The sequence below is a fragment of the Monodelphis domestica genome, chromosome 4 (genome assembly GCF_027887165.1).
Source record: "Monodelphis domestica isolate mMonDom1 chromosome 4, mMonDom1.pri, whole genome shotgun sequence".
In the NCBI taxonomy this organism is placed as follows: Eukaryota; Metazoa; Chordata; class Mammalia; order Didelphimorphia; family Didelphidae; genus Monodelphis; species Monodelphis domestica.
In genome coordinates, this window is record NC_077230.1 from 361,178,890 (window position 1) to 361,205,199 (window position 26,310).

Here is a 26,310-nt window from a genome sequence, read left to right on the forward strand (position 1 = left end):
CACAGTGGCTTTATATAGCACTGTTCCTAGTTATATGTATAGTGATAGGAGGTATGGAATTTTGCCTTTTCCTCCTCAGGAAGAAACAGAATAATAGTTTTGCTGAACTAAAAAGAAAAACTAGAAAATAACTCAAATGACTTTAAGAAACTGGAGGAGAGTTTGGGGGAATCTCAAGGCTTGTATAAAAAGCATTGAGAAAGGCTTGAAAAATTCCCAGACTATGAAGAGAGATTTATCTCTCAACAGCCTCTCATTCTTAGAGCCAACTAAGTCTCTGTCCAGTCCTGCTCCGCACAATTCGGCTCATAATGAACTCTTCTTTGTCCTGTTCTATCTATGAATATACCCAGACTCCTCCCACTCAACCTATTTCCCTGCCTAATCTATTACGTGTTCTATGTCAACTCAATTAAAAAAACAAAAGGCAGAAACCAAAAATTATTTATGTATAGCCCTAGTCCCCTTAAAAGAAGTACTCACCTTTATTAAAAGTGGAGATGTAATTTAGCTAAGGCATCATACACCATTTACCCCCTCCCAACCATAATTTTAACCTTTACCCCCACCCCCCATTGAGAGATTCAAGCAAAATAACCCTTCTTTTGAGGATCATCCAATTTTGATTATTAAAAAGCTAGAGAACATTTTTGCACATGTGATCCCAGGTAGATTACTCCAAGCTTTTTTGACAGGAAGAAAAATAAAATTCTCTCTTGTCAATCAGGCTCAGGGAAGAAGAGCAGTTCATTGGTCTCCACAAGACCCAAAATGGAACCCCAACAATGAACAAAATTACACAAGACTCTGCCAGACTAGAGAGGCATCATTAATGACAATGAGAGCTTGCTTTGATAGGCCTAGTACATGGACGAAATTTTAATATCTTAAACAAAACCCCAATAATAATCTGCCCCAGTTGATAAATAGACTTATTGAACTGGGAGGTATGTATAGGTAGACCTGGATTTTGCCAGAGAAATGGATGTCAGACAAATAAGGAGATAGTTTGTGGAAAACTGTTGTAAAGTGATCAGACTAACTGTACAAACTGGGCTAGTATGGACCTTAAAGAACTGAGGAGAGTAGCAGTTTATGTATTAAAGACCATTAAAAGAAAGATGAGAATAGTGACTTAATAGAGGCAGTAATGATAGAAATTTAAAGTTCAAAGGAGGAAATCAAAAAATAAATTAAGAGTAGCCATAGTTTCTTTGCAAGAATACACAAATCAAACACCAATGTGTTGCTTCTGTGGAAGAAGGGGTCATGTAATGTTAAACTGTAGAAACTGGAACCAGGTACTCAATAACATAAATTTTAGAAATAATGGGAACTCTAAGAATAACAACTTTAGAATAACAACAACAATAGAAACACATTTAGAAATACTAATCCAAATGAGGCAAATGATAATTTACAACAGTATATCTGAAATGGAGCTCATCCACTCAATACTGATGGTGGAAATCCCCCTCAATGAGAGGAGCCTCAGAGAAATGGCCAAGGACCTTTATGAAGGTTGGAGAGGGGAGAAAGAACTCTGGAATCAGAGAATGAAACCTTTCATTTCCCAGACACTGATATCTTAACACCAGTTATTCCAGTCCATTCTCTGCAACATAGTAATGAACCTTATGTAACCCTGAAAGTTGGAAATACTTATTATGATTGTCTCTTAGACACTGGAGCTTCCAAATTCTGCCCCAAAATTCTCTGTCTTAGAAGGACCTGAATTTTAACTTTTTAATAAGCCTTTTCCCTCTCCATACATATCATTGCTAGGAGGGAGATACTTTTATTGCTTCCTACATATGAGATTTACAAATAAAATTAGAACTTAAGAATCTGGAGCTGTAGTACAAGCAGGACCTATAGACTTTTCCCTTCATGATCTAAACCCAAGACACAAAGTATATATAAAGAACTTCCAGCACACAGGGGCAACTCAGCCAACCTGGGAAGGTTCATTTCAAATATTAACCACTTCAAGAGCTATAAAAATTGGAGAAAAGACCTTGTGGATACATTGCTCCTATGTAAAATGAGTACCTTCCATTGAAACTGATTGTATTCCTGTCACATGTATTGAAGATAAAACTACAAAGACAACTGGACACTATTTTCACTGACATTGAAATCTGGAATTTTTATTTTTAGGGTATTTGATTTTTCCTTGTACTTGAAGCACATCATGATACCAGGATTAATAATTTTTTTGATTTTACAATAGAATGAGTTTAGACATCCATTAACCAATCGATAATTGTATAATTTATATTATATTATAGAATTTGTATTTTGTTTTAAATATGTGTACTGGTATATATTCTGTTTAGAAATGATTATTATTATACTTTTATAGGACTACAGAGAAAAGTTTAAATAAGTAAACGATAAGTATTACAAAATATTATAAGTGTTTGTCAACACCCACCTCAGGCGGGAATTGATTTGTATACTTTTTAATGTATTATCTGTTAAGATTTGAATTGATATCTCAAAGTTCTTATTTTCCATAGAGTATAATTTTTATAAATTCTTAGATTTAAGATTGTATTATTTGTAATTGTAATTTGTAATTATTTTTTCATTGGGATTTATATTTTGTAAAAGCCAAGATTTGAAATCTTTTGAGAGTAATTTTAGGATTTTTTAACTCCCTGAATCAAGAAAGGTGAACTGTTTTAAGAAGACACCATAAAGAAACCTACACTGCATTGGAAGATCTAAAGTAAACTGTGGGAAGTATTTATTGAACAGAAGGGGGTTGAATGCATTTAATAAATGTAAATTTCTTAATGCCAAAAGGGATGACCCCCTAAAAAGGATTTTTTGTCAATGAGCCTACCTACCATTGGTTTTGCTTTCTTTTATTTCCCTTTTCCTTATTATTTTAGTTTTCTATTAGTGTAATATTATAGGCACCTTTAACTAGAAGATTTTTAGAAGTATAAGTTAGATATATTTAACTGATTCATTGAGGAGACTAGCCTCCCAAAGGACCACAGGGGGAATTATAAATAGGAATTCTTTATTCTCTCTCTCTCTCTTTTTTAATGAGGGTCCTGGAGGTCCTCTTATCATAGAGATGTATAGGGATTAAACAACCCACAGTGATAGGAAGTAGAAACCATAGAGACAGGAAGGAGAAACCCTGGAGACAGGAAGCGAGGTAGGAAAAAGTTATAAAAGGAGTCAGTTGCTGACAGTTGGGGATGAGTTGCTGACAGTTAGGGCTGGCAGTTGTTGGGCAGTTGACTGCTGGTAGTGTGTTGGGTTGGTGGTTGGTGTTTAGTTGCTGGAGTATAAAGGTGGGCCTAAACTTCCTGAGAGGGCTTTTTGGCTTTTGGTTTGGGCTGTTAGGTTTTTTTTTTTTCTCTATCTTGAACTTTTTGGAAGGGGGCTGGTCTTTGTTGACAGACTAATTGGGATTGGACTAAATACTGATTGGTTTGGTTTTGACTGGGCTAGATGGGATTGGAACTTTGTGGGGTTGTTGTTAGTTATAGGTAGATAGGATAACTAGTATGAACATTAGGAAATTTTCTTTCTCCACCTCTTTCCTATATTTCTTTTCCTTTACTCTATTCATTTTACTCTGTTCTCTTACTATTTCTATTTTAATTAAACTAAATTGTTAGTTGTTAAAAGCTGCTTGAAGTTTTTTTCCCCCCTCTGGCTTAAAGGGATAATATTAATTTAAAACTCTACTATACTCTCATTAAAACTTAAATTATTAAAGGGGGGGGGGTGCTGCTGGGTGGCTGAATGGATTGAGAGCCAGGCCCAGAGATGGAAGGTCCTGGGTTAAAATCTGGCTTCAGACACTTTCTAGCTGTGTGACCCTGGGTAAGTCACTTGACCCCTAATGCCTAGCCCGTACCACTCTTCTGCCTTAAAACCAATACACAGTATTGATTCAGAAGGTAAGAGTTTTTTTAAAAAAAAGAAAACAAATTATTAAAAGTTGCTCTCTTATTTTGTCAAAACTCTTAATTTAACCCTTACATTGTTTAATTGTACAACAAAAGATTCACAAAATTAACTGAGTTTAAAAACAAAGCAAAAAATATGATTACGTCAAATACAATTTCTGTATTCTCTCAATACCAGGGAAGTATTTTAAGGCCAATATTGCATTTTGGCTTAAATATTTCTTTTGTGTAGTTAATGCATTATATTAATCTAATATTTATGGCCTGTAAACTACTAGATCCATTCCATGTTTCTACCCAGGAACCTCATTAATTTTATCTGGTAGGAGACTAATGTAAATTAAAGAATTTTTAAGAAGAAATGAAGAGTTTGGTGTTTTGTTTTGTTTAGATATATAACATCTTGGAAAACTGACCTAACTTTTTGGATTATCTTCTAGAATTCTTGCTTTAGTGAATATATGATTTTTTTTAAAATTGCATTGTTTTGATGCATTTTGTTTTTTACTTTACCTTTTGTTTCTTACTATATTCTTTCCTTTAGTCTCCCTCAGAACTATTCTGTCCTGTAAGACAAAAATTTTTTGAGTAAGAAAAAACTTCTAAAGCTCTTACCAACATATCAAAAATGTTTAATGTGATAGTGTAGTATACCACACTGGCGCTCTCTGTGTAACTGTCTTTTCTGAGTTTTCTTAGTTGGAAAAGATGTATGAAAATTGAGGTAATTCCCCTCCTCCCCTGCATACTTTTTAGGAATTATATATTTATTTTTATTACTACTATCATTGTACCTTTCTTCTAGATGCATTTGCTGACAGTTTTTTTAACTTATGGACCAATAAATAACAATATCTCAGACACTAAAAACATTTTTTCAAAAAGTTATTCCTGTCTTGTTTTTTTTAGGGGAATCTTGGCCTTTTCCTTTTTAATGTATTTTATGTTGAAAACAATAAACCATACCTGTTTTCTGTTTTACCATATTAGTTTAAGATTGTAGAGAGGCTCACACCTGTTTAGTTGCAATGTCATGAACTTTGATCATCGTAGAATTGCTACTTGCTTTAGTGGAAGGAGAATATCATTGATATCACAGATGTAAATGGTTTTATTAATATAAGTAACATAAGATACTTCATGTGTTCATAAACTTTCCTAATTGGCATGTTTAATGAGTTGTGAGTAAATCATGTACCATTAAAGAATAGAATAGTTATTAGACTAATAAATAGTGATTTACATATCTAAATATAGTTATATTTCATTTTTTTTCTGTTAAAGTGTAATGACTATAGTTTGTATAATTTTAAAGAAGAAAATAATTTAAAATTAATCCAGAAACTATTTAGCCATTCAATTTTTTAAAAATACTTGCAGTCTTAGAATCAATACTGTTCATTGATTCCAAGGCAGAAGAGTTATAGTCAAGGGGAATTAAGTGACTTCCTTAGGGTCGTAGAATAGGTTGTTATCAGATTTGAACCCAGGACTTCCCATTTCTAGGTCTGTCTCTCAATCTACTGAGCCACCCAGCTGCCCCATGCCATTTAATTTCAACTAAAATGTAGACCTTTTCTGGAATAAAAGTAAGGGAAAACAAGTGTATCTTATTGATTTTTATGATGGAAAAATAAGGTTTAAAAAAACTAGAGACTGTTTCCTTTGAAAATTTTATTTTATTTTTTCAAAAGTTAGTAGGAATAGCAGCTTATACTTATGTAGCCTTTAAAAATATTTACAAAGTGTTTTAAATACATAATTTCATTTGATCTTCTTAAGAAATGTTGATACTCCAATTTGACACATTAGGAAACCGAGGATAAGAGAAATGAACTCATAAGATTAGTTCATAGTTAAGTACTGCATCTTAGGGCTTTGACTACAAGTCCATTACTCTTCACTATAGCATACTTTTTCTTGGATGAATTTGTAAAAGAGATACCTATTTATAGATATATACTTTATATAGCTTATAATTATGTCTTCTCATAGTCTTTATCTCTTTATGTCCATGTATAATTTTAATAAGCGAGGTATTTCTCATGTATTCTTTTTATTTCTTAGACCCATTTTGCTTATGTGATAGAAAATGAAATGATTTTGTTTATTAAGTATATGGAATTAATTTTTTCTTTTTAGCCTAGACTTTTTAATATCCTAATTTTAAAATACTTTTTTTTCTATTTTGAACTTAAGAAACAGCTAATAACATGAGCATTTATGTAAATAAAATAGTATTAGTAAAAAGATTATTTTACATGAAACTGTGAATCTTTTACTTATTGCTTGATTTTTCATTTTAAAAGCATGATTAGTTCCATTTAAAACATTAATTCTGAGGAAGAAAAATTTTCGTTTTCGTGTAGTGGCTTCAGCTATCTGTATCAGAACATGTTTGATAATTCTGTAAGACCTCATAAACAAAAATCTTTGTCTTAAATGATTGACTGTCAGCCTTGAATTTTAACATAATTATTTTATATGAAGAGTGATTTCTGGATACTTTTTTGTCTTAGAGAATCCTTTTTTAGAAGCTCAAACTTTGTGGCATTCATTATGTCCTTTACCAACACTTTTTCAAAGTAAACATTGTTTTACATGTTGACAAGCTAACTTCTGTAGAGTTTCTCAAAGAGCAATCATCTTTTTTCAGAGGATTAGACTATACGTTCAACAATGAAACTATCATCAACATGATTCTGTAATGTTTTCATTTTAAAAACCCCATTAAATATCACAATACCCCATGGTTATAGGGAAAATCATACAAGTGTCTTTTATAATTTGAGTTTGAAAATGCCTGTTAATAGAGAATCCTAGCTATTTATTGGACAATAGAATTTAGATAGTTAATCTGATCTTTTACTCCCTGAGAAAAACAAGTTGCTTTCTTGACTGCACTACAATCAGTAGCTATAATGGGACATATTCATTCCTAAAAATCATCATGCTATGTAAAATTGAGCAATAAAAACCACACAGCATATGGGAAAAAAATCAGGTTAAAGTACAACACTCAAAAACCTCCTCAGTGACACAGAAAAATGAGAGGAACATAATAAAAATGGTAACATGGTTTTTCACATGTTAAGTGATTGAGAAATAAAAAACTACAATAAACAATGGTGGTGCCTGCAACTTTGGTGGACTGCTGCTTATGCAACCCTCTGGGTTATCAAAGTCAAGAGTTGCTGAGGGGATTGAGTCTCTTCTAGAAACTAGTGGAGGAGATAGGGGAAATGAAGAAAGAATTGGGAAGGGAGGAGAGAGGAACTAGTCCTCTTCTGTTCCCTGCTCTTATTGCATTAGAGATTTTACAATGAATATGGCATTTTACCCTGAAAAAGACCTGAAGTTTGCTTGTGAAAGTAGGTGTTGGAAGAGTTTTAACTTGTGAATTATGAAATAATTCAGGTTTCTGTGTTCTCAAGGACAAAATAGAGCATAAGGAAATGAGGTGAAATTTGTATTATGCTCAAATTATCTCCTAATATATCAAATGGATATATTGAATTGAATATATATGTGTATACATATATGTACATATATATATATATATAATATTGAATATACTGAATTGGAATAGACTTTCATTTTCAAAACAAGTATAACAGAACTGACATATTTGTCAGTGATATGGCCATCCTTTTATTGACCTGGACTTAAAATCTTATGCTCCTTTATCCCTTCTGTTTCCTTACTCAGTTATTCACAATGTCACATTGATTTTCTTTGAAATATCAACTTTAAATATATTTTTCCATTCTATTTTCACTGTCAAAATTCTTATTTAGGCTTCGTAAGCTTCCACATTTCCTATGTCTCCTGTTTAACCATCTCTAATACTACCCTACCATTGCTTTTGTTTCTTTTGCAAAATTCTTCAATGGCTCTGGACTTCATTTTCTAACTAAAACTTTTCCATACATAACCTACATAAGGTTCTGGCCATGACTTTTTCATCTATTCTCTATGCAGCTCAATGTCTTTGGATATGTTAAAATTTTGTGGTTGAGACTGAAATATATATTATTAGGTGGTCGCCAGGGATTTAATTTCTAAATCCCAAAATGAATTACTAAAGTAAATGGAATTTATGGTAGTTTATTTACAATATTTATAATAGAAGGAAGATATTAAGGAATGAGAGAGAGAAAACTCTGGCTTCTTCTGATACCATTTAGAATCTCTAAGCCCCAGCCAGTGGAAGAGAGTCTCAAGAAGATAGGCCTTACCTGGAGGCTTTAGGCCTCCAGAAAGGCGGGGTCACTAAGTCAGCTTTTCACTCATCAAGGGTGACAACCTAAAAGAAGTCTGGGTGTCTGCCTTCCGGTTGCTCCTCCAGAATTTGTCTTCCAGTTGTTCCTCCAAGTCAGTGCCTGAATCTCCAAACGACTGTCCGAATGTATGATCTGAATGAAATGATAATCTTCTGCCTTTTGGTCCTCTTTTTAAAGATCTTTTTCTCTTGTGTTACCTCCCCTACATTTCACATCTACCAATCTCAGCAGACGCTTTTCTCCAGGACTGTCCATTCTTTAGTTCTTACCTTCTTTGGTTAGATTTTCTCCAGGACTGCCCACTCTTTAGTTCTCACCTTCTCTGGTTAGATTATATCTTTTTGGGTTACTTATCACCTTTTTGTGATTAATTCACTTTTTGTAGTTAACACCTTTTTGTGTTTAAAATCTAAAAATAGATTGTTGCGAACAATTTTAGCTTCACTATAAAGGAAAAGCTAAGTACCTTCATTGTTACAATCAGGAGATAGCTAGATCCAATCTTCACAGATAGTATTAGGGTATTCCTCAACTATTTTTCCATGGTTACATGAATCATGTTCTTTCCCTTCCTTCCTCCCTGCCCCCTCCTGGAGCTGATGAGCAGTTCCACTGGATTTTACATCATTAACATATTTTGTAAGTTACCATTCATCTGCCTTTGCCTTGGCTTTTCCTCTATCCCAGAATGTGTGCCCCCCCAACTGTATGATTATCATGCTTATATTTTGTACCTTAATAGCTCAATTCCATCCATCTAATCCAGTAAGCAAGGCAAATGTATTAAGCAAGGCATTATGGATAAAAAGAAAAGTAGACTTTGCCCTTCAGCTTACATTCTATCAGAGGAAACTACGAAACTACATATAAGTAAATATATATGATAATTTAAGGAAGAAAATAGCCATAACTGATAGGAAGATAGGGAATCATTTCCCATAGGAGGTAGAGCATGAGTTGAACCTTGAAGAAAGGAAAGAGTATAAGAGGTGGAATGCATTCCAGGCAATAGAGGCAGCCAAAATAATAGTCCACAAAGGTTGGATGTTAAAACCTTCCCTGACTCTTCCAGTTCTCAGTGATCTCTTCAGTCATGGATTTTTATAATTCATACTATTTGTACCATTCAATTGGCGCTTGTCATTCTTGACATTGCTTTATATATATATATATATATATATATATATATATATATATATATATATATATATTACTATCTCCTTTCTCATATCCTTGACTTTGGGATACAATCCAGAACCAGGAAGGCTATGGAAAAGCCTCTGAACAGCCCAAAGAAATGAAGTAGGTGACCATCCATGATTATAGGAAAGACCTCATTTTGTCACCCACAGCCTATTAAATTTCATCTGAAACATAATTCGCCCAAATTGGCTTATCTAGTTCCCAATCCCAAAGTAACAGATTATAAAGCAACCATTCAGAGAACAGTAGACTACAGTAGTAGATTGAGTGTAGTGCTTTGTGGTCGCCAAACTGTTAAATTAGTCTCTACTGATAAAAATATTATATTTTATGAGGTTTATTAAAGATTATTAGAAATCAAGGATACAAAATAATAAGCCACATGCCTAGGGCTGATTAGCCCATTTAAAACCTACTTACTACATATTGCAATGTTTCAAGTCGAGGAAGAGGCTCTTGGGAGGCAGAGAGCCCGTTAAATACTAAATTGTGATCTCGCCCAGGTGGAGACTTGGGTGAGATTATAGGGAATTCTGGGAAGTACCAAGGACTTCTGGGGACTGAAGCCTGGGCTTCAAATCTCCATTTTTACAGTGCTTAATGGAATTCAGAAAAATGGCTTTTAGTTTTAGTTGTACCTCTACTAAGTACTTTGGGTAAATCACCTAACATTTGGGCCTTAGGTTTCTTATCTGTAAAATTGATATGATGCTTCTAGCTTCAAAAATTTTACAACATTAAAAGAGGCTTCCAGAAACAAAGACGCAAAGGTGAGGACAGATAGAAAAAACCTACAACAGACATAAGAACTCAAAAATTGCATAATATCTTGAGGCAGAGCCTCCTATAGGCAGTCCTAAGGAATAAATTCCTGAGTCATTTGTAAATTTAAACACTTAAGGCTGGTTTAACAAAGGTGAGTAACTTGCCACATGGATAGTTAGTAGCAGAACTGGTTTACTAACCCAGATCTTCTTGCTCCAAAGTTTTCCATACTTTTCATTATCCTATTCCTTTTCTTAAAAAAAAAAAATCCTTCAGTGGTTAGAAACAAAAGTTTTGGTATTTTTTTCAACAAGTATTGATCACTTATGTGGTGTATATAAAGTAGACATTTCTCTTCCTTATGATCGATAAATGGCAGGTTGCCATATATACTTTTCTCTATCTGAACTGTAAACTCTTTGGGAGCAGAGTGTTTTATTCTTTTTGTTCCCTGTTTGCCTAGCATTGCACCCATATGTGTAGTAGGAAAGAAACAGTGTGGTATAGTGAATATTAGATCTGGAATCTGAAGACTAGAATTTGAATTCCTGGTTTTCCATTTACTAGTTGTGTTATGATTTGACAAGTGTCTTAATCTTTCTGAACCCCCTTTTCCTCATCTGTAAAACTTGAATGCAATTAGTTGGTCTCTGATTCATGAAGTGTTTCTCTTTTAAGATGAAGCTCAAGCATCATCATTCTTGAAGCCTTTCTGGATCCTCTTACTCTTTAGCAGTTGGTAACCACTCTCTTAGATGGTAACATTGTTCTCATTTAAGTTTGCATCAGTTCATATAAGTTTCAGATTTTTCTAAAGGTATCCTGCTTATCATATTTTTATAGCACATCCCACCGTTTCCAATTTTTTGCCACCACAAAAAGAGCTGCTATAGATATTTTTGTACAAATAGATCCTTTATGACCTAGTGGTATTGCTGGATCAAAGGTTATGCAGTTTTAAAGCCCTTGGAGAGTAGTTCCAATTTGCTTTTTAGAATGAAGTTCACAAGTCTTTATTTTTCCACATTTTCTCCAACATTTGTCACTTCACTTTTCTGTCATGTTAGCTAATCTGCTAGGTGTGTGATGGTTGTTTGGTGATGGTTGGTTTGTTTTAGAGTTGTTTTGATTTGCATTTCTCAAGTCAAAAATGATTTGGAACTTTTTTATGTGATTATAGATAACTGATTTCTTTTGAAAACTGCCTATTCACATACTTTCACTACTTGTCAATTGGGAATGACTTGTATTCTTATAAATTTGATTCACTTCTCTGCATATTTTTTTGAAGAGAAATGAGAAAAGAGATTTTTATTTATTGGAAATATTTATTGTAAAAAAAATTTCCCCCCAGTTTCCCACTTCTCTTCTGCTCTTGGCTACTTTGGTTCTGTTTGTGCAAAAACATTGATCTGATGTAATAAAAATTATCCATTTTCTATCCTGATAGTGCCCTCTATCTTGTTTGGTCATAAATTCTTCTTTTATCTACAAATCTGACAGGTAAAATATTCAATGCTCCCCTAATTTGTTTATGATACTATCCTACATATCTAAATCAGATATACCCCTTTAGATATAATCTTGATATGTGTTGTGAGATGCTGGTCTGTTCCTGATTTCTGCCAAACTGCTTTCTGGTTCCTCTATCAATTTTTGTCACATAGTGATTTCTTTCCCTCAAATCTTGGATCTTTGGATTTGTCAAACCCTAGGTTACTGTGGTCATTTACTACTGTGAATGTGCATATAAGTTTCTTTTTTTAACCCTTTCCTTCCATTTTAGAATCAATACCATATTTTGGTTCTATAGTAGAAGAGTGCTAAGGGTGCAAATGAGGTTTAAATGATTGACTAAGGATCACACATCTAGGAAGAGTCTGATGCCAAATTTGAACAAAGGACCTACCATCTCTATGTCTAGCTCTCAAACCCACTGAGCCATCTATTTTCCACCCTCATAAGTATTTTATATGTTTTTCTTGACTTAGTAGAATGCAAGTTCCTTACAAGAAGGGATATACTTGTATTCCCATTGCCTGACCTAGTAAGTGTTTAATAAATAATTGACTTGTTTTTTCCCATTGGAATGTGAACTTCTTGAGGGACAGTAACTATTTTTGCTTTTCTTTGTATCCTCAGAACCTAGCATAGAACCTGGCTCAGAGCAAGCTCCAATTGTTAGTTGAATGACTGTGCTTCCTAGGATTATAAGGATAAAAAGAAATAATGTTGACAAAGCACTTTATAAAGTGTGATGTAAATGTTAAGCTATTTTTTGGTAGTATGTGATTAAAATTAAATACATTGCTTAATAGAGTTGAAGTGCAGTTTGAGGATGGATAGGAGGAAGGTTTGATTTTTAAATGTTATAAGATCTTTATTTTAAAAACAAAGCAAAAACAAAAAACTGCTTAGTTTTATATGTCTTTTCTTGGAAATACTTACCGATAGGCAGAGACTATAATAACAAGTTACTCTTGATTTAACTGTCTAGCTTGCCTATCATTTCTTATATGTTTGGGGATTTTATGACAATCAATTCAATTATATTTGAGTTAAGACATTTTCTAAATAATCTAAATTGCTGTGGCATATTAGCTATTCCTACTAGCTGTAATATGCCTTCTAACGTGCTTGGTTTGTTCTCAAGAGTGTTTTGGAAACTAAGTGGCCGATTAAATACATCATAAAATTTGCAATGTGTTGATATAGAACATTCATTGACCAAAACCTGGCTTTGAATTTAAAGTATAACATTATATAAGGTTAAAGCTGATAAATCTTTCAGCTATGGAAGGGGCATGTTGAACTTGGACTTGAGTTTGAACCTGTATGTTGAGCAAGTCAATTATCCTCTTGTCTCTCATTTGTTAAAAAATCAGAGGGTTGATTCAAGGAGCCTTATAGTTCTAAATCTGATATATAAATCTCACTGTATAGATTTGCAGTTGAAAACACCAAAGCTGTTTTTTAAAGTTGTCAAGGAGTGTGTGTTAGGAATGTTTTAGAGGGGAGAGTTATTTAACGTAAGAACTGGTCATGGACAATAATAGAATTCAAGTTACTAAATTATTTTTAATGTAGTATCAAAGCAAATAAAGTGTTCTTTATACCAAAATGGGCATAGGATAGTCTTAGAAAGCATCTTTGGCTAGTGTCTCCTGAAATAAATTAGATAAAATTAAGTAGGTTTTCACTTAATTATTGAATAATTTTGAAATGTTTTAATTAAAAACTTTTAATAATAGTAATACTTATTAGGTTGGCATAGTTGATTTTAGCTAGAAGATACTTTAAAGGGCTCTTAGTTGAACCCCCTCATTTTGTAGTTGTGGAAACTGAGGCTGAGGGAAGAAATGTGTTCAGGATCAGTTCATGAAACTGCCCCAAAAGTTATCAATATTTAAATAAATTTTCATTTAATTTCTACCATTACTTAATTATGTTATAAGTTCTAGTACATGCCAGATTGCAGAATGCTGGTGGTATAATGGAAATGAAGGATAATGTTTCCATTTTGTTAAAATCATGCATCCTCAATAGTTATCACATGGTTCTAAACACGATCCATTGTGTATGTTTTTCAGAACATTATTCTGAGCTTTTAAAAATATTGAAAACTTGCATAAATTTATTTTTTTTACTTAGATTGTTCCCTTTTAACTTTTTGTTGCTCTTTGAAATGAATATAAATTTAACTATCATTTAAGGATTTTAATCTATAATTTTTCATTGAGAGGATATGTTATGTTAGGTATAGGGACCTGGGTGACAGTCACATTGTTAACCCCTTCAAATATTTTCTCAGTTGAAATATCCATAAACATAGATTGTTGTGTATTTTTATACTTCTGGGTTGGGAAAAAAAAAACACCTTTTTGCGGGTGGATGATGCCAAAAAGACATAATAGGTCATCAGGTAACCAGATGAATGATTTTCTGTTTTCCTTTTTTTTTTCTTAACAGTTCGAACAGAAGGCTACAGTTTTTGATGAAATTACAGATAAATGTAAGTACTTAAAAAAAAGTAATGTCTTGGTTTAAATAGTTATTTAAGTGTCGTAGCTTACTTGATTGATAATTGTATGTAGCTGATTATTGTATATAAGAGATGTGACCAGTTATCACCAGTTCTATTCATTATTGGATTGGTTTAGGTGATAAATTTATAATTAATATTTATGATTGAATATAATATAGTATCATATCTATATAATAGAGTGTTTAGTTGATTGTTTATTTGCCAAAGGGTTGACTCTTTGAGTTCAGAATGGCTATATTTTGGGGAAGATGAGAGTGATGCCTTTTGGTTTTCTAAGCCTAGATAAAGTGATATTTATTACTATTTAAATATTTGTAACTAAAAGCTGTAAGATAATAGGGTTATAGATTTAATTAATGAGCATTTGTAAAATGCTTTATTATGTGCCAACACTGGATTTTGGAGTACAGAGCAAAACAGAGTTGGAAAGGACTTTAGAGGCTATCAAATTCAATCTCATTTTACATATTAGGAAACTGAGGCCGAGAGAATTTCATTGACTTGCCCAAGGTCACAAAGCTAGAAACTGTTTTGAGGTGGAGTTTGAACATACATCTATCTTACTGATTCCATGTCCAGCACTCTCTCTACAACTTGGTACTAAGGAGTCTTACTCTGTCCTTAAAATCTCATCTCCTTCTAATGTGCATATTCACTTTTTCAAGTAGAAACTCACGGAGTTGAAGCTTTTGGATTTCAATTAGACTTGAGATAGCAGTACAAAAGAAAAGAGAAGAGAGATTTATGTAATATATTATTAATTCTCTATTATGTTATTACTATAATATGAGGATTTTTTAAAATGTAAGGCTAGTCTGAGATTGAGAAGGAAAAAAAGAAGAGAATATAGAAGCATATAAAAGATTGAACTGACTTTCTTGAAACTTAAAGTAGCATTTTCCCCATATATATTACTTGAGTTCTGAATGTACTGTAAAACAGATCTGTTTTATGTCGTTTTATTTTTCTAAATACTCAATAAACCCAAGCTTAATTTCGTACTATTGATGAAAATATGTGGTCTTTTTGAAACCATAGGCAAGTATGCCTATGAATTACACCACCAGTCTGTCTATAAATTACAAATTCCAGTGCTAGGGACCCATTGAAATCAGTCCCTTAAATCAAAATACAGAATTACCTCCCTGGAACTTAGGATACTGAGTTTCCAAATACTTGTAATAGTGTCTTTTATGCCTTTCTGGCTTATAACTCACAGATTATTGGTTCTTTTTTAAAAAATATTTTTATTTTTTAATTTTTTCCATGGTTACATGATTCTTGTTCTCTTCATCCCCTTTTTCTCCCCTCCCCCATTATACATGTATTATCACTCAAACCCTATTTCCATATTATTAATTTTTGTAATAACGTAATCTTTTAAAACCAAAACCCCAAATCATATACCCAAATAAACAAGTAATAAATCATGTTTTCTTCTGGATTTCTATTCCCACAGTTCTTTCTCTAGATGTGGATAACATTCTTTCTCATAAGTCCCTCAGAGTTGTCCTGGATCATTGCATTGCTTTTTGTAGCAAAGTCAATTACATTTGATTGTTCCATAATGTTTCAATTTCTGTGTGTAATGCTCTCCTGGTTCTGCTCATTTCACTTTGCATCACTTAGTTCATGAAGGTCTTTCCAGTTCTTATAGAAATCAAGCAGTTCATCATTCCTACTAGCACTATAGTATTCCATCACCATCACATACCACATTTTGTTCAGCCATTCCCCAAATTGAGGGACATCCCATTATTTTCCAATTTTTTGCCATCACAGTTATAAGTATTTTTGTACAAACAGATCCTTTCCTATTTTTTTTTTTATCTCTTTGGGATATAAACCCAGTAGTGGTATTGCTGGACCAAAGAACATGCATTCTTTTAAAGCCCTTTGGGCATACAGATTATCAGTTTTGATTCATAATATTGATTTTTTTTTTAAGAATACAACAAAAGGCAGCTAGGTGGTTCTGGATAGAGAACCAAGCCTAAAGATCAGAGACCCTGGGTTCAAATTTGGTCTCAGACACTTTTTAGCTGTGTGTAAGCAAATCACTTAACCCCTATTACCTAGCCTGTACTCTTCTGCCTTAGACCAATACACAGTATTGATTCTAAGATGGAAGGTAAGAATTTTTTTAAAATCACATTTATTTTTATGTAAAGTGATCCTTTATTGGGAGTCAAAAGGTAATATCTTTTTTTTTCAATCACAAAAACCCCCCAAACTTATAGGGTTAATGTGTGCTTTAGATGATTGATTAATGCTGCTCTTTGAAAATGAAAAACAATTTAACCCTAGAGTTTTTAAAAAATGGGTAAATACTGGGACATTGTTTTGAAAATTAATTTGATCGTCATCTAAGGCTCAAGATGGAAGCATTTTTAGTGTCTTCTCTCATTTTATTTTTCAAAGGAGAAAACTATTTCTACTTGTAGAAAGTAATCTTTCCTTTCACCTATCAGATCTCTTTTTAACAACATTCCTGAGTCATAGGATTTAATGCCTGAAAGAACTTGGTCTCCTTTCATTTTACTGATGAGGAAACTGAGGTCTAGAGAACAGAATAGGTAATTTCAAAGTCAAACCTCCTTTTATACATGCTAATAGTAAAACTCAGTTTAAGCCATATTGTATTCGGTGTATCATAATATAATTTATTTGCATGTCTGTAGGAAATGTATTCAGAATTCCAGTTTGAATGCTAAGTATACATCTTAGTTTGAGAAAATTGGGGATATGATTAAATAATGATAGCCTCTCTAAGGAGTCAAGAGAGTGGGAAAAGTGAGACTCCAGGAAATGTACTTCTTGTGGCTGTCCTTTGGAATCTAGTCATACCTTCTAAGAATTCTAGACTTGTTTGTATTTCGTTTTACACCAAGAGAAAGGTCTACTTAATGTGCTAGAAATTTTCCTCCAAGTTTCTTAATATTTCACGAGCAAAGTGCCTCATTGTGGTTGTCTGACTTTTGTCCCTTGTTCTTACTATATGGCAAATTCACTTTTTCAAACAGTTCATATTTCCTTACACTTCTACTACTTGTGAAAAAGTCATTGTTAGAAATACACTGAATCCTATTTTCATTAATCTGTTACTATTGCTCTTGGCATCACCCCTAGTATTTGTTCTTTGGAGATGGTGGTTTAGTCACATATTATTCTTGCAACAATATTGATGTTTTAAGAGAGGAGTTTTTGTTTCAAGTTGGAGATTAGGAAAACTGAAACTTCTGATATAGCTTTAAAAAAAACACCTACATTTTCTATCTTGAAGTAATTCTAAGACAGAAGAGCAGTAAGAGCTAGGCAATGAGGGTTAAGGGACTTTGCCCAGGGTCACATAGCTAGAAAGTGGCTGAAGTTATATTCAAACCCAGTGCCTCTTGTCTCTTAAGCTTGGTACTCAATTCACTCAAAAAATTTTTTTTAACCCATACATTCTATTTTTAGAATCAATATTGTATATTGGTTTTAAGGCAGAAGATCAGTAAGGGCTAAGCAATGGGGTTAGGTGATTTGCCCAGGATCCCGCAGTTAGGAAGTTTCTGAGGCTAGCTTTGAACCAGTGACCTCCTGTCTATGGGCCTGACTCTCAGTTCACCGATCTACCTAGCTGCCCCTCTGATATAGTCTTTCATTTTTTAAATTTTTTTTAAATTTGGTCAATTTCAAACATTATTCCTTGGTTACAAAAATCATGTTCTATTCCTCCCTCCCCTACCTCCACCCTTCCCATAGCTGACACGCAATTCCACTGGGTGTTACATGTGTCCTTGATCTGATATAGTCGTAATGCATTGTGATATAGCCATAAAATGAATTCTTCCCTGTATTCCCCTGGAGTATAACTGAGTTAAAATACATTGTCTTTGTTCTAAATAAAGACCATAAATTGTTGAATTATTAACTGCTATATAGCAGTCTGAGTCTCTCAAATAAGTAAACATTAAATTTTAGTGACGTTTTTTTTTTTTGAAACCCGTACCTTCCGTTTTGTAATAAATACTGTGTATTGGTTCTAAAGCAGAAGAGTGGTAAGGGCTAGGCAGTGGGGGTTAAATGACTTGCCCAGGATCACACAGCTGGGAAGTGACTGAGGCCAGATTTGAACCTAGGACCTTCCATCTCTAGGCATGGCTCTCAATCCACTGAACTACCCAGCTGCCCCCGGATTTTAGTTAAGTTTTATTGATGTTTGGGGGATTTTCCCCCCTAATCTGTGAAATTCTTTTTTTTTTTAAGTGTTTATTTTATTTGGTCATTTTCCAACTGGGGGATTTTTTTATACCACAGACCTTTCCTAATATGCTCCCTAGAATCCTTCCTTATAACAAAGAAAACACAGTCAAGCAAAAGTAATCAACAGAATTAAGAATCTTTTAGTATTTGCAACAGTCAGCATCCATAGCTTCCCCCATATTGAAAGGAGGAAGATATGTGATATCATTCGTCCTCTGGAACCAATATTAATCATTGTATTTAGTCTTGATTTCAACTGTCTTTTAGTGGCATCATTTGTATTATTGTAGTCACATATATTCTTCTCATTTATACTTTTTTTTGTTTTGGTATCAGTTCATTCAAGTATAAACAAATATTTTAAAATGTTTGTATTTTAGTGTTCTTGTTTCTATTGTTATAATCAATAAATCACTTATAGTTTTATCAAATAGCTAATTACAAGCAAAATCTTTGTCTTTGACTCAGTGTTTTACATGTGTGCTATAACAAAATTCTGCATTTCAGACTTATTTTTGTATGTAGACTTGCAAGTGAATTAGCATTAATCATGTTTGAGTGTCTTGGGTTTCAAGCTGGTTCTTCCACTTATTCTATTTTTTTCTCATTCTCTTCTGGTATAGCTTGCTTAAATAGAAAACATCTCTGGCAAGAACTGATTTACAGATAAGATTGCATTTGTATCTTTTTTTGTGAACTAGAAAAGCTCAGCTCCTATTAGTTTTGTTCCTGAATTCAAGAATTCTTTATGTTTTATAACTGTTATTTTGACATTTACTTTTATGCGTTAGTTATGAGAATAGAAAGGAGTCTTAGTCTGTTCTTAAAATTAACTTGTCTTTTAGATCATAATTATATTTACTAACAGAGTTTTATTTATTTATTTCTTCAGTTGCGTGTAGAAACAGTTTTTGACATTGTTTTCTGACAATAAAATTTTAGGATTTAGATTTTTCTCCCTCACTCCCTTCCCTTACCCCTCCCTAAGGTGTCTAATATAGTTATATAGTCTAATATAGGTTATACCAGTGTTTTCTTGCAATACTGATTTTTATATTGCTCATGTTATGATAGAAGACACATATCATAGATACAATAAAAAACTCATGAAAGAAAGTGGAAGATGGAATGCTTTGATGTACAGTCAGACATTTTTCATTATGTGCGCTAGGAATAGTTTCAATGGCAAACACACCTACACATAAACACACTCCAAATTATTTAAGATATTAGTGGAAGAAACAAATCCTGGCTATGTCAGACTTTTTGAATTTGTGTTTTATGACATTTCTCCCCCTCTCTTATAATATGTAATCCTAATAGAGAAAAGCAGCTAGCCAGATGATCAATAATGCATTTATGCTATTTCTTAAGGTAACATTGTATTTGTTATCTTTCTTTATCTTGGAAATCCATATTTTCAGTAAGTATTTATGGGGGAAAGGGATGAGAGAAAATACTCTATTGGGAAAGGGGGAAGGGAAAAATTAGCATTTACTGTGTTTGAAGCACTATGCTAATGTTTATATAATTTTAAATGTAGAATTATTATCTCATTTGTTCCTCACAACAACTCTGGAAAGCAGATGCTGTTATTATTCCCATTTTACAGATGAGGAAACTGAGGTTAAATGACTTGGTCAGCATTACAGAGTTAGTAATTGTCTGAAGCTGGATTTGAACTTCCTGACTCCAGGCTCAATATTCTATCCAGTGTGCCACCTAGTTGTCACAAATTCTGAGTAATATCTGAAAATAAATGAATGACAGAACAGAGGTAGTATATGTATATCTTTGCTGATTATATTCCTTGACTTGGGGTATGTAAAGTGTCCTCATGTTGAATTGAGTTAAGTATCCTTGAACTATGATATAATATTATAGTGCTACTTAAATGTTGAGATTTCTAGATAAGGAAAATTAATCTTTATATTTGCCCTAAATTAAGTAGTTAATATGATTAAGTTTCTTATAATGGGATTTTATTAATGTTTAATCTTTCCTGGTAGGAAGAACAATTGTTCACAACATGCAGACAAGTATGTACAAATAAGATATAGGCAAGTTAAATTGGGGATGGTCTCAGAAGAAGGAACTAGAATTTGAAAGACTTTATATTTTTTATTAGAAATTATTGAATAAGAAATATGATGGTGTTAAATAGGAATTTAATTCACCAATATAAATTTACACTAGAAGTTTTCATCTAAGTGAAATTGAAATGGTTTTGGTAGATTTATCATGTGATACATTCATTGTAGTAAGCTCCTCTGAATTCTTTTGATTTCTGTTCTTAATAAATTTCTACCTAAGCAAGTATTTTATTATCTTCTAGTAGAGTGTTAGATCACTTAATAGCACTAAATATTACAATTTCTTTTTGATCTGTAGAAAACACTTGTCTCATTTCATTGTCTAGTTTCCTATTAAGTAACACCATTGATATGTGTATATTCACTGAAATCATTTGATAGACTTTTTGCATGCTGATTTAGTAATTTCAAAGAGGTAGAGAGTAGATACAGAATATAGTTTGGGAAATGACTCTCAATAAGTAGGTTTTGGTTACGAGGAAAGAATTCTGTGCTTGGAAAACAGCATGAAGCAAGATATGAATGTGGGAATGATCCTGATTGACATGTTTGAGCTTTGAGGACACTGTTCTGGTCAGACTAGAGCATATACATGGTATATGATAAATAATGGTAGATAAGATTGGACAAGTGAATTGAGGCAATGGAATGGAAAGCAGGAGAATTTGAATTTTATCCTAGAGATAAGACACAACTACAAAGGTTTTTTGCTTAATGGAATGATAATTTTTGAAGGTGTTAGATTTAAATTAATATCCAATAACTCCAAGTATTATATTTTATAAGATTTATTAGTAATTACTTGAAGTAGAAGAAATAAAACGACAATGCTTAAGTATGACCACATGAGTAAAATTCTCCTGTCTGGCTTTCACCCAAACTCCACAACAGCCTTCCTGGAAACAGAGAGGGAGGAGTTACATTCAGAACTTTATATTTCAGAGAATAAGGATGTAACATGAGAATGGAAAATGGGAAGCTGAGAAAGAGAGTCCTGGGGAGCAAATTCTAATAGGAGAGATTAGAAAAAGGTAGTCCAAGTCTTAAGTAGAAGTTCAGGAAGAATAAACAGGAATTATTGATTTAAAACGGAATGAAGAAGTATGAGTTAAAGATGATTGGTGTTTTGAGGCCAATAGAACAATTGTATCATTGCCTGAAAAAGCAAATTTGTGAGATACACATGTTGGGTAAACGTAAAATATTTGGTTTTGAACTAACCTCATTTAAACAACAGTAGATTGTCCTTCCTTTCCTCTTCCCTCCAGGTTTAGCAACTTACAAAGACCATCAAATAAATCATAGAAGGATCATGGTATACTTTGTTGGAGGGAATATCTTATACCACTAATAAATAATAAATAAATCTGCTTCCGGGTGAACCCCATTCAGAGAATGTAACTTGGTACTTGTTTAATGCTTAAAGCATTACCGTTAAGATGGACTTTTTTTCTTTTTGTGTTAATAATGGAAAATAGTAGCCTGGGAATGAATCACTACACATAGGTTCTAGGAGAGGCATCTAGGTAGATAGTGGATAGAGCATTGGATCTGGAGTAAGGAAGACCTGAGTTCATATTTGGCCTTAGATTACTTACTATGTGGTCCCAGGCAAGTCACTTGACCTGTGTTTGCTTTAATCCAATAGAGAAGGAAATGACAAACCATTCCAGTATCTTTGCTAAGGAAACCCCATGGAGGTGCAAGTAGGTGGTTCAGTGGATTGATAGCCGGGCTTGAAGATGGGAAAACCTAGGTTCAAATCTCATATCAGATACTTCCTAATTGTGTAGCTCTGGGCAAGTTACTATATCCTTCTTGCCTCATTCTTACCCTTCTGCCTTAGAACCGATACTTAGTATTGATTCTAAGATGGAAGGTAAGGGTTTAAAAAACCAAAAAACACCTCTTACCTTCTATCTTAGAATTGATACTAACAATTCCAAGACAGAAGAGTGGTAAGAACCAGGCAATGGGGTTTAAGTGACTTGCCCAGGGTCACACATCTAGGAAGTATCTGAGGCTAGGTTTGAACATAGTACCTCTCATCTTCCAGCTTGGCTTTCAATCCACTGAGCTATTTAGCTGTTCCTGTAAGGGTTTAATTTAAATTCTTCAAAAAATACAACCTATGAACAGTGTAATTTATGGGGTAATGAAGAGTTGAACATGACAAAACAACTGAACAACAAACCACAATGCATTCTAGTGTCACTTTACTAATGCCTAGTTTTGGAATTTGGGCACGTCACTAATCTTATTGAAGCTTCTGATTACTTATTTGATAATGAAGGAGCCAGATAATATAGTCTTCAAGGTTTTCTTTAACTTTAATATCCATTGTTTCAAAGAATTAAGTCTTCCTAAACATATCTCCTTTACACAACTAGAGAATAGACACTGGGTAAAATAGAGATCTTTTAATAGCATCATTCATGTAACCTTGAAGGATTGAAGATGTGACTATATCTGTGTAAATAAGGGGAAATAATAAATTGTCATTTGGAAATAAAAATAGAACCCCAGGGAAAGATATCGTCTGGAAGTGTAAATTTGAGAATTATCCACATAGAGCCTAAGGCATGAGATGAGTCAGCTCTCAAAGGGAGAGTTTTTATGATTAAAACTACACTCAGACTTCTGGAATATCTGGTATATACTGTAGAGAAAAGTAAATAATTGTGAAAAATCTTAGATAGATCTGTATTATTTTTGACATAGTGTTCACAATATAACTACTTTTATAATTTTCCATGGTAAAGATAATCTGGTGACTGCTCTTGGAAACCCTTTCATCTTATTTATTAAAAAATCCTGATGCTAAAAGCCAGGACATTTTCTTTAAGAATTTTCTGCTTCTTCATTTGATGCTAATTTCCAAATAGATTTTTGTGATGATTTGTTCTTTAGCGCTTGGCATTTGGGATTGTAAAAAACAAAAGCTTCCATTACATGTTACAATAAAGTACAAATGAAAGTTGTTATGAAATGTGAAGATCAAATAAAGGATAAAATAGTTAATGTACTTAATTAATACTTGAATTCCAATAGTATGATATCCTGTTTTCATTACATAGGGTAATTAAATAATTTTTTATTTTAAATACTTTGCTTAGATAGTGATAAGTTATTATTAAGTAATCTTTTTATTGCCAATGTACTGTAAAAGAAATAGTTTTTGTTTTATGAGATAGCAGACATTGCATAAGTCAGGATATGTTGTTGACAGGTTTGAAGACACTTTTGAGAAACATTTATATTTGTTAATTTCGGCTTTGCAATCCCTTATTTTTAACCTTGTTATAAAATAACTAAAGATCTGTCCCAAAAGCCTTGAAGGGGCAGCATTAAAAAGCAAATCGAGTAGGTTCTGGACCTATCGGTTCTCTTGGCAACCTTAGAAAAGTCACTCAGACTCTCCGTTAAGGCTTCTTTATATGTCAAATTAGATATTAATATATTCCATACCTACTTCAAAAGGTTATTGTAATAATTAAAAGAGGTAGTAATATGTTAAGTACTTTTAACATTAATATAATTTGTTGAATCTATTGTTAGATGAAATTACTTTTCTTTGAATGCCAATAAAATCTTATAATTGATGTCTACCTAAATATCACAAAATTTGTCTAAGCAATTTTTTACTTTTTAAGGTGGTGTTATCATGGATACAGAAATATCTGAAGATATGGACCACAACTTAACTCCTACTCTTGAAAGCATGTCTTATGGAATGCCGAATCAAACAGGATCGGAAAATTCATTGCTCGATGAAGATGATTATTTTTTGAACTCTGGGGATCTTGCAGGGATTCCAGTTGTTGCTAGTGACAATGAGGATGAACGAGATTTTAGTTCAAAGGACAATCTCACATCTGCAATTCATGCTGCTGATAGTCTGGAAGTAGATCGAAGAGTAACACAGCATGAATCAGACAGTGAAAAAGAAATACATATTCAAAATAAAGTTAAAAAGGACTTTCCTAAACAGTTTGATCAGGGTTCTGTATTTAAGGCCATTCGGAAAGATTTTAGTCTAGCAAGAGAAAACAACAAAGAGACATTTTCTGGAAAGGAGAAAAATAGAGACATACCTTATCAAGAACGTGAAAAACGGTTGGATAAACCCCATAAAGAGGTGGATTCAAGGTTGAAAAGCAGTTTTTTTGATAAAGCAGGTAATAGTGTAATATGTTGGAATAAAACTACAGGACAGAGAAAACAAGAACTAGATGAAATGTTGGTTCAAATAATTCATTATAGTTTAATTTAGCTTGCCATGAGCCTACTATGTACAAAAATTGTTCTAGGCACTTGTGATACACAGGTGAAACAAGTTATTGTAGGCCCTTAACATCCAAGGATCTTAGGTCTAATGAAATGAGACATAACTGGGAAATGATAGAATGTGATTACATTCAAAGAGGAAAATTGAGATAGATAGCACCCAGAATTTTAAGGAAGAAAGTAAGGACTTTCAATTGGGTAAAAGGGTGGGTCTATGTTATATCTTGAAAAAGAGTTTCATGAAGTATAAAGGTGGGTAAAGTCCATTTTGTACAAAAGAGACACCATTAGATAAGGTATAAAAAGCACAGAGTTGTGAAATTTGGAATGAGATTGGAGTCAGAGGGTTCTGTGAGTAATACTTCAATATGATAGAATATATTTATTGTAGGCAGATTGCAGACAACCTTGAATAGGATAAACAACTTGATACTGTTTTTAGTATTTCACTTTTTGAGGAACCAATGACATATTTTAACTAGAGTAGCAATATTATCAAAGTAGTATGTGTTATGGACATTACCTTTGCAGTACTGTTAAGGGTTTATTTTGAGAGAGAAACGACTGAAGTTTTGGGGGGAGAGTACCAGTGTTAGGGTAGATTAGAGGGGACTAGAGGACTGTTTCTTAAAACTTTTTTGGGGTCATGGATATCTTTGGCTTTCTCTTCTTAGAATAATATTTTTAATATATATGATAGAATACACAGGATTATGAAGTAATTAATTTTATTGAAAAAGTTACCAAAATATTTTTCTTGTCCAAGGTCATGGGCTTCCTGAAATTTGTTCACAGCAGTCTATGAACTCCAGGTCAAGAACCCCTAGACCTACAGAGAGGCAAACTGTAAATGAGATTTTTATAGAGACTAAAGTAGCCTGAACTAAACTACCTTTTCTGAGAAATGATTGGAAAATATATTTGTGAAATAAAATCCGTAGGATGTGGTGGTAATTAGCAATGGAGGGATTGAGGACTCTAAAGATAATTCTTAAGAGTCAGAGATAACTGAAGACAGATGCCTGGATAACTGAGAAGATGGTGTTGCTATGAATAGAAATTGAAAAGTTGAGAAGGCCAACTTTTTGAGAAAAAGTGAGGAATTAAATTTTGAACATGAGTTTGAGATATTATGTCATCCAAGTAAAGATAATCTAGCAAAAGTATAGACTCAGGATAGGAGTTTTGTTTAGAAAGATTAGATTTATAAGTAATCTTTATAGATGTCAGTTGGGTTTATGGGAATGAATGAGATAGTCTGGGAGAGAGTATATTAGGAGGAGGAGGAGTTTATGGGCAGAAACTGGCAGTGGGAGTGGGTAGAATGGCACATTTACATTAAGGGAAGAGGAGGATGGGGAGCATAAAAAGAGACAGAATTATTCAGAGAAGTAGGAGAACATAACAACTCTTAAGAGTGAAGGGTCACGAAAACCATGGGAGACCAG

The 26,310-nt window shown here is 33.1% G+C and overlaps 1 protein-coding gene across 7 annotated transcripts in view; it reads left to right on the forward strand.

The window, feature by feature from the left end:
- ZMYM4 (zinc finger MYM-type containing 4) overlaps window positions 1-26,310 on the forward strand; it is a 142,405-nt gene that overhangs the window by 34,322 nt on the left and 81,773 nt on the right. For all 7 annotated transcript variants that reach the window (XM_007492781.3, XM_001380542.5, XM_007492779.3 and 4 more), the window contains exons 2-3: window positions 14,159-14,201; window positions 24,229-24,753. In XM_007492781.3, coding sequence (XP_007492843.1) covers window positions 14,159-14,201; window positions 24,229-24,753 — 568 coding nt within the window. The remainder of the gene's footprint in view (window positions 1-14,158; window positions 14,202-24,228; window positions 24,754-26,310) is intronic.